The sequence below is a fragment of the Egretta garzetta genome, unplaced genomic scaffold (genome assembly GCF_000687185.1).
Source record: "Egretta garzetta isolate BGI_Z169 unplaced genomic scaffold, ASM68718v1 scaffold69, whole genome shotgun sequence".
NCBI lineage: Eukaryota > Metazoa > Chordata > Aves > Pelecaniformes > Ardeidae > Egretta > Egretta garzetta.
In genome coordinates, this window is record NW_009260790.1 from 2,860,097 (window position 1) to 2,869,003 (window position 8,907).

General features: G+C 55.4%; 1 protein-coding gene across 1 annotated transcript in view; it reads left to right on the forward strand.

Moving 5' to 3' along the window:
* The window catches only part of ALDH4A1 (aldehyde dehydrogenase 4 family member A1), an 8,828-nt gene extending 376 nt beyond the window's left edge, over positions 1 to 8,452 (forward strand). Inside the window, exons 2-14 of the mRNA XM_009646542.2 lie at positions 60 to 152; positions 264 to 311; positions 720 to 875; positions 1,477 to 1,626; positions 1,745 to 1,819; positions 4,244 to 4,431; positions 5,349 to 5,422; positions 5,978 to 6,174; positions 6,550 to 6,597; positions 6,979 to 7,131; positions 7,368 to 7,489; positions 8,053 to 8,171; positions 8,298 to 8,452. Coding sequence (XP_009644837.1) covers positions 60 to 152; positions 264 to 311; positions 720 to 875; positions 1,477 to 1,626; positions 1,745 to 1,819; positions 4,244 to 4,431; positions 5,349 to 5,422; positions 5,978 to 6,174; positions 6,550 to 6,597; positions 6,979 to 7,131; positions 7,368 to 7,489; positions 8,053 to 8,171; positions 8,298 to 8,410 — 1,536 coding nt within the window. The 3' untranslated portion in view covers positions 8,411 to 8,452. The remainder of the gene's footprint in view (positions 1 to 59; positions 153 to 263; positions 312 to 719; positions 876 to 1,476; positions 1,627 to 1,744; positions 1,820 to 4,243; positions 4,432 to 5,348; positions 5,423 to 5,977; positions 6,175 to 6,549; positions 6,598 to 6,978; positions 7,132 to 7,367; positions 7,490 to 8,052; positions 8,172 to 8,297) is intronic.
* The last annotated feature ends 455 nt before the right edge of the window (positions 8,453 to 8,907 follow it).

An 8,907-nucleotide genomic window follows, 5' to 3' on the forward strand; every position in this document is an offset into this window, starting at 1 on the left:
GTGGCTGGGGTCTGCGTGTTCAGCTCCCACCACGCTGCTCTCCTCCTCCTCTCACTTAGGCCCTCGCCGACCTGAAGGGCAAGACAGAAGCCATCCCGTGCGTGATCGGGGGAGAAGAGGTGTGGACGCCGACGGTGCGGTACCAGCTGTCGGTGAGTTTGGGGGAAAACTTCTTTAACAAGTGAGAACAGAGCGGGGGGATGTGCCCAGCAGGAGAGACTGATAAGAGACTGATAACTATGGGGGTTTGCTTCTCTTTTCAGCCATTCAATCATGCGCACAAGGTGGCCAAGTACTGCTATGCTGACAAGGTGAGCGCACCTCGCTGCCCTCCCTTTTGGGTGCTTTTTCGGGGGGAAGCGGCAGCATTTTGCCTGGGTTTAGTGAGCCTTACCTCGCTGAGGGGTTGCGAGGCTTGTGATGTGGCGTGATGTGCTCTGGGTTGCTCTGAGGTTGCTGGTGAGAAGTCTGGATGAAACGCAAATAAATTGCTGCTCAGATTGTGAGCAGGGAGAGGCTCTGGGGGGGAGCATTGGCTTTCCAAGTCCCAGGGGTCCTGGAACAAACCCGTACCAGGAGCTGCAAATCTGGGGTCGTGATGGGAAAATGGCTGCTGTGGTTTGTGTCCAGGGACGGATGGGACCTCGCCTTCCCCTCCGACCTGGTGACGGAGAGGTGGTGGGTTCCTCCTTGCTGCCTTTTCCCCTTTTCTTCCACAGGAGCTCATTAACAAAGCCATTAACGCTGCCTTGGCAGCGAGGAAGGAATGGGACCTGAAACCTGTCCAGGATCGAGCCCAGATCTTCCTGAAGGCGGCTGACATGCTGAGCGGCCCGAGGCGAGCAGAAGTGCTGGCCAAAACCATGATCGGGCAGGTAGGGGAGATGCGGGATTGACCCAGCGGAGAGCTGGGGTGAACGGGAGGGAATCTGGGGAGACAGGAGACAGGGAAGTAGGGCAGGAAGAGCTGCCAAGGTATTTTTTGGCACTGGGAATGGCTGTAGTGTTGGAAGTGCCTGTAGCTGTGCTGCGAGGGGGAACAGGCTGATCCTGAAGCTGATCCTTGCCTGAGAAAGAAGGGAGGTGAGGCTGGGAGTCCTCAAGCTTCGTGGGAACGGCGTCAGCTGACGTGGGCTCCGATTATCAGGGTTGACCCTTGCGAAATGGCCCAGCAGCCCTGGCTTTCCCCAGGGAGGTACTGAGGGGCTGTGGGGGAACACGGGTGGATGCAACATCCCCTTGCACAGGCATGGGCAGTGTTTGCCTCCGCTCAGTGCAAAGGAGACGTCATGGGACTGGGGCTTGTAGGAGGCCACATCTTTCGGAAGTGAGCACATGGTCTGTGTGAGAGAGGCAATGCAACCTACAAACCACATCTGGATGTGCTGTGCCGCACCGCTGCAGCTCATGGCTGCTGCATTCCCTCCTCCCCACCCTCCCTTCAGTGCTTTTATTTGATGTGACCTCTCCCGGCAGGGTAAAACAGTCATCCAGGCAGAAATCGATGCTGCTGCGGAGCTGATAGACTTCTTCCGATTCAATGCCAAGTACGCCCTGGAGCTGGAGAACAGCCAGCCCATCAGTGTGGATGTCAGCACCAACAGCATGGTCTATCGGGGGCTGGAGGTAAGAGGTTGTCCCCCACCACCTCTGGAGCTCCCTTTTTTGTCCCAAGCTGTGGTTTCACACCACGGCGGGAGGAGGCACCATGCTCCCACCGCTCCTTTTCCTCTCCCACCCACAGGGTTTTGTGGCAGCCGTCTCTCCCTTCAACTTCACGGCAATCGGCGGCAACCTGGCAGGGGCTCCAGCGTTGATGGTGAGTGTTGTGGTGGGGAGAACCAGGGATGGAGAGGACAGGCTGGAGAAAGGCTGGGAGGGGGACCCGGTCTCTCCGAGGCTGCAGTTTGCCTGGTCTGGAATCCACAAGGAGCCAGTTTGGCCTCCCTGCTTCTCTGGTGCCAGTTGATAGGACACACCTGGGGTCCTGCTTATGTTGGTCCCCTTGAATTCAATCAGCTGTCTTGCAATTAGACTCGGGTGTCTTTAATTACAAGAGGGCATTCTAAGTGGCTGGATGGACAGGTATGATGGGGGAAGTGTTGGAAAAGGAAAAACTGCCCAAAACCACCTCCTCTGGGGTTTTCACTCTGAACCAAGGTGTCTTTTCACTCCTAGCTGGGTTTTAGATCCAGAGAAGGTCAGGGTGCTGGAGGGGGAGACAAGAAATACAGCAGGGTTTTGTTTTCCTGCATGGTGCTTGCTCTGTGAATGGGGCTTAGGGTGCTGTTGCAATGCAAAAGTGTAATCTGTAATTGCTCAGGTTCCTCTTAGAGGGTGCTTTTTGGGTACGGCAGTGCCTTAGGGTGAAGGTAGGAGAGAGTGGGTCGTGGCCCTGGCATTTAGCATTGCACTGGGAGATGAGATCCTGGCAGACATGAAAGAAGTTCCAAAAAATCAAAGTATTGGTAAACCACACTTCTGTACGTGTCCCACCCCAATGTGCCCGTTGAGCATGGGGAGCACCTACCTTTGCAGGGTGGGTTTTGGGGAGAGACTGTAATCACCTGATGAATTTGGGCCAGGATTAATTCATTTATTGTTGCACTGGAAAAAACCCCACAGAATTGTCCTGAGCTCTTTACTAATGAGGCTCAGATTTCATCCTGGCACCAAAGACGGTCCCGTCAGCCGTGGTGTCCGGTGTTGGAGGTGGAAGAGGCTGCGATAAGGGAGAACACCAAGCCTTTTGTTTGGGGACGTCACGTTTTAAAGCAATATTCAAGGCAAAGCATTTGAACCTGTCAGTTTTATCAGGGAGGAGCGGGGAGAAGGAGGGAAGAGGGTGAAGCTAACACAGAGCTATGAATTTTTTGGGGGGGAGGGGATTGCGTTCCTCCCACCCTGGGATTCAAGAGGGCTTTGGCTTTGGGGTGTTTGGTGATAAACTCATCCCAGAGCAGACGAACTGTGCTGGGATGGGGCAAGCCCGTGCTGGCAGGTCTGGGTGAGCTGTTCTGGGCACCCTGCCGTGCATCCACCTCTCCTTCCTCGAGCGCGATGATAAATTCCCACCGGGCTGCTGTAGCGCGATGAAATCCCCCTGCGCGCCCTGGGCCTGGGGCATCAGCGGGTGACTCGAAGAGCTCAGCGGCAGGTGGTACCTGGAATTAAATTTAGGAGAAAATGGTACTTAATAGGTGGATATTAATTAGAGGCCCAGTGTTTTAGTCACCACAGTGCGCTTCCTGGGGAATTAAACATTGTGCTTGCCTAAATAGCTGGAGAGATCAACGCAGTTAATGCCATTGCAGCGTCGGGAGCGGGATTTCCTCGGGACTGGCGTGGTTGCTGCACCGCCCCGGTATCCAGCCTGCCGGGCCTACTGCCTCCGATCGCGGCCTGAGTTCGATTTCCCAGTTGCTTGGAGATTTTTTGCAGAGTGTGGTTTAGTTTTCTCACTGTTATAGGAGTGGAAGTGTCCGTGGGGGGCAGGAAGGAGCTTTGCCTGCACCGCGAGTCCCTGGAAAGCAGGCGCCTGGGTTGAGACAGAGTCCAAAAATCCCCCGCCTGCTCCCCGGGGCTGTCACCCTGTTGCACGGTCATGTGTGATGGGGACCAAGCAGTGTGACGGTGACGCCGGGGAGGTCACTGGGCCCCCGGCGGCTGCGCAGGGAGCTGAAGGGAGGACGGTGGCACGGAGCCAAGGGGGTGGGGTGCCCCCCCCAGCGTTCCAGCGCTCTGTTTTCCAGCCAATTGTGCCGTTTGCTTGTGCATGATTAGTCCCGGCTTGAGGTTTTATTTCGCTGCTTTGGCTGGCACAAACACCCGCTGGGTCGTGCGCAAAGCCGGTGGCAGCGAGTGGCGGCATGTTCGGTGTCGTAAGCGTGTTTCTTTGCGGCTCTGTCCCATTTCCTGAGACATAAAACAGGTCCATGCGCCGCCGCTCCTCTTAGGGAAGGTAAAACTCTGCCTCCCTGGCAAAGGGGGTGTGTGAGGCTGGCAGGGAACGGGGTGGTGTGAAAGGAGAGGGGTTTTGTGCCTTCAGGCGACCGGGGCGATCACGCTCCCTTTCAAAAGCAGTGCTCAGGGTAACAGGTAGGCAGGACTCACCCAAAGGTGCCATCGCTCCGGTCCCATCCACTGTGGGCTGTGGGCCAGACTTGCCAGGGCATTTAAGCATCGCGTACCCGTGTTTGGGCTGAAGCCTTTCCTTGTATCCTGGCTTTCCCTTCTCCCCCAGGGAAACGTGGTTCTGTGGAAGCCCAGCGACACTGCTCTGCTCTCCAGCTACGCCGTCTACAAGATCCTCCTCGAAGCCGGGCTCCCTCCGAACGTCGTGCAGTTCGTGCCGGCGGATGGGCCCGTGTTTGGAGACACCGTCACGAGCTCCGAGCACTTCTGCGGGCTCAATTTCACCGGCAGCGTGCCGTACGTTGGGGAAGGGGGTGGCAGCGGGGAGAGGGGCGAGGAGCCGCTGGCTGAGACGATGCTGGCTGCTCGTCTGCCGGCCCTTTGAACATCCAGGACACAGCGTTGAGTAGGGTGGCAGGCAGACAACCGGCTGCCCTTACACTATGCAATTAAAGTAGGGGTTTAAAACTGATTAAAAAAACATCTAACCAAGTTTTATTGCTACAGGGAGTGCGTTTAATAGCAGGGCATTTCTGTTGCTAAACTCAAGGCACAGAGGACAGATAAAGTTGCAGGTGACGCTGCCCTGTCTCCCAGGGCTGCTGTGATTTGGCTTAATGAACCGCACCACACTGGCAGAGCGATGCCAGCTCCAGTAGATTTGCAAACCCGTGCTCTGCCTGTGTGTCGGGGTGTGTTAGCGATGCTGAGGGCCCGGGCAGCCTGCAACGGGCTATTAAACACGGGGACCCAGCTCCACCGGCGAAGGACACGGTCTGATGAGCATCGGGCTTTAAAGGTGGGAAGCTCATAAATTAGTATTAGTGGCTGTGCCTCCTGGTGGGAGGTTATTAGCATTTTTATTGTTTTGCAGCCAAGGGGTTTGTCACAGTAAGGACCGAAAAGAAGGGGGGGGAAGGGGAAGAGCAGAAAGTTCGGCTGGGCGTTCACTCCTGTGGTCTTCCCTGGGATGCTGCAACAGTTTCTTATTTTTAAAACTAGGGGGTGGTTGTGTAGTGGCGTGTCTGTGGGAGCGAGGGGCTCGTTCTCGGCTAGCATCGCCTCTTCCGCTGGTGGGCGGCCCTTTTGGGGGTGGACTCAGGGGTTTGCTGGGGTCCCTTTCAGCAGGGCACATCACCCGCATGGGCCTTTTCCAAGTGCCACCCCTGTGCAAAGGCAAGAGCACACTGACCAGCTCCTCCTTTCTCTTCCAGGACTTTCAAGCGGCTCTGGAAGCAGGTATCCGAAAACCTGGATCGCTACCGCAATTTCCCACGCCTGGCTGGAGGTAACTGCTGCCTCTTACACCTTTTTTGGGGGGGAAAGCTATGCAGGGGTGAGGTTTCTTCCCTTCTTGGGGAGAAAATAAAGTGATTGTCAGGATTCCTCTCCTTGTGAGCAGAGAGCAAATGCCATGAGGCATTGCGTCCTGTCCACCCTCTGTGGCAGAAGCGTAAAGCTTCTTCATCTGGGCGCACTGGGTGTTAGGGGGAGCTTACGGCACCTGCGCCCACCGGCACGGGATGGGGGTTTTACGGTGGGGAGCTGGTACTAGGGTGGGAGGTGGTGACACTCACGGCGTGCAGAGCTTCCACGCAAAAGTTTGGGAACTCAGGTGAGTCCCTTTTCCATCAGTTTTGTAAGCCAGCTCCAGCTCCTTGGGCTCTGGGGTTGGGCTCCCTGGGATGGCAGCACTGTCCCTGTTCCCCGAGGAACTGTGGCCCAGGCAGGGCGAGCGCTGGCTGAGCCCCTTGCGAGGGACCTGGACGTAGTTTGTGCTTTTTGGCAGTGGTGGCCCTGACAGCTCTTCACTTGTCCCTTTTCCTCCCTTCTCCGGCACCAGAGTGCGGCGGGAAGAACTTCCACCTGGTGCACAGCTCGGCTGACGTGGCCAGCGTGGTGAACGGGACCCTGCGCTCGGCCTTCGAGTACGGCGGCCAAAAATGCTCGGCTTGCTCCCGCCTCTACGCCCCGGACTCGCTGTGGCCCCAGATCAAAGAGAAACTGCTGGAGGAGCACGGGAAGATCAAAGTGGGAGACGTGAGCAGAGCTGCCGGGCTGCTGAAGGGCTTTGCGGCTCAGCGGGTGGTTGATGGGATTAGAGACTGCGGTAACTGGCTACTAATTCCTATTGAACCGAGCTTTTTATCCACTAGTTCTCCCCACCGCCGCCCCTCCGTTGTCCCCCCCCTCATCTTTTTTTTTTAGTGATTAGAAATTAACTTGTAGACAGCGTCTGCAGGAAGGATTGCGTAAGTCGCTGAATACTGCAGACTAATTGAAAAGCCTCGAACAGAGGTGTGTTTGGAGCGGGGAGAAGTGTTATTTATTTGGGGAATTTCAGCTCCTCCTAATTTCAGCGTTAGCTTTTCGGCGCAGTGTGTACTTACATTGTCCCTTTCTGGCTTCCTGCAGCCCGCCCAGGACTTTGGGACGTTTTTCTCTGCGGTGATTGATGACAAGGTGAGCTCACCTCTCCTCTTTCTACCAGCGCAAGAGGGTAACACCACCAGGCTTTCATTAAGCGTTATGTTAAATGGGGTTTTTTTAATTGCTTACAACAAAGTACGAACATCCGTGATCAGTTAGAGCTGATTATCAGCTCCCTCCTGTACTGCTGCAAGCCTGAGTCACGGCCCCTCTTGAAAAGCAGGTTCTTTTGCTGAGAAATTATCTCAGATGTAATGTTCAGCGTGCCCAGGACTCTTATTTCCAGCTCCCGCTCCTCCTCCCAAGCTGGAAGAGCGCTGAGAGCAGCGTAGCCCTGAAAGCGCTTGCCCAAATCTCCTTTTAGGCCCCCCCAACCCACACTTTTTTTTTTAATTTATTATTTCCTTTTCTCAGTCTTTTGCCCGGATAAAGAAATGGATCGAGCACGCCAAGAAGTCGTCCAACCTCACCATCCTGGCAGGAGGCGGCTGTGATGACAGCGTTGGGTACTTCATCGAGCCGTGCATCGTGGAGAGCAAAGACCCCCAGGACCCCATCATGAAGGAGGTGAGAGCAGCTTGCGGGGAGGCGGCAGGAAAGGAGCAAAAGGGGCTGCAGGTCCCACCCCGAGGCGGTCGGTGGCCATGTAGGGGTGAGCTAACCCGTGCCGTAGGGTAAGTTGGTGCAGGGATGTTCCTTCCTCATCGTGGTTTTAGCTAATGGGGTGCCGAAGTGCCCACCGCTTATTTTCAGAGGCTGTCCCAGCCAAGTGCTTTATTTTATATACTTTTTTTGCTATACAGGAGATTTTTGGCCCAGTTCTCACAGTGTACGTCTACCCCGAGAAGCGGTACAAGGAGGTCCTGGAGCTCATCGACACCACAACGCCCTACGGCCTCACGGGGGCACTCTTCGCCCAGGAGAAGTAAGTGCCAAAATCCGCGCTGCCTTCGGCCTCCCGAGCCAGCAAAGCTGCTTTTCCCCTTCTGGGGCGAGCCGTCAATCCCGCGTCTCTCCAGAGCCCCACGCTGCGTGGTGGGGAGGAGAAGGCGGCATTTCCCGCAAGGCTTATGCTGCTTTTAGCCCTCCTTGCGCTGCAGGGGGAAGGGGATGCATCTAAGGTGGGTTCTCAGCCCCAAAAATGCTTTTTTGATGTTTGGAGCTGATGGGAGGATGCGTCCCCAACCTGCTTAGGCAGGAGGAGGGCTAAGAGCAGCGTAACCTCCAAGGGGGACCAGCCTTAAGGCGTCATCACCTTTATTTTATAACAATAAAACTTAAAAAGAGAGACAAACGAAAAGAAAACAAAATTGGGATAATTTAATTGAGCGCTAAGTACGCACAACCCATTTCAGTGAGCGTTAAACAAGGTGCAGTCCTGGAAAGGGGTGTAAAGAAACACAATTTTAATTGCTATGGAAGGGCAGGGGCCTCCACACGAGTTTTTGCCGTTGTGTCACGGTCACAGCCGCTTCTGCCCCTCCTTAGGAGAATCGTCGATGAAGCCAGGAGCCTTCTGCGCAATGCGGCTGGCAACTTCTACATCAATGATAAGTCGACAGGCGCCGTCGTGGCTCAGCAACCCTTCGGAGGCTCCCGCATCTCAGGTGAGATGAAAAACTCCCGTCTGGAGACGGCACTTACCTGCACAGCCGTGCGCTGAGTCACATCCCCCTCCAGGCACGTTCCCCATCCTCCATCTCGTGGTCACCGGCACTTTCCTCCTGAAACAGGCACCAATGACAAACCTGGTGGCCCCCACTACATCCTGCGCTGGACGTCTCCCCAGGCCGTCAAAGAAACGCACGTGCCCCTGACGGACTGGCGCTACGCCTACATGCAGTGATGCCTTCCCCCCGCCCCGGTACTACTGAGACTCAACGCACAGAGCGGCTTTGCAGCCTTAAAAAGCACTTAAATCTTTAACCTGACGAGCTTAGGTTTTATTTTTAAAGGAAAAATTCTATTATTAAACTATTAACTCAAAATTAAGTCCTTGTGTTTTTCCTAGCCATGTAAGCACGCTTGGTTAATTAATCAAGGGGTGGCTGGAGGTGTGGTTGCAGCAGACCTGGACCCCATGTTCCCTTTTCCTCCTATTTTGTCCAGCCCAGCACGGCTCCCTCTCAACGGGGGCTGTTGGAATTAAAGCGGGAGAAGGGCATTGAGAGGCTGGGCCTGTCCCAGTCACTGGTGGAAAGCAACGCCCTTCCCTTCCCCCAAAATCACGGGGTGTTAAGGGCTGCCGTGCCGGCCTTCCTGGGAGGTGCGGGAAGCCGGGCTTGTTTTAAACCAGAGATTAATGTGGTGGGAGCGCTGAGCCATATTTTCTCCCCGTAACTG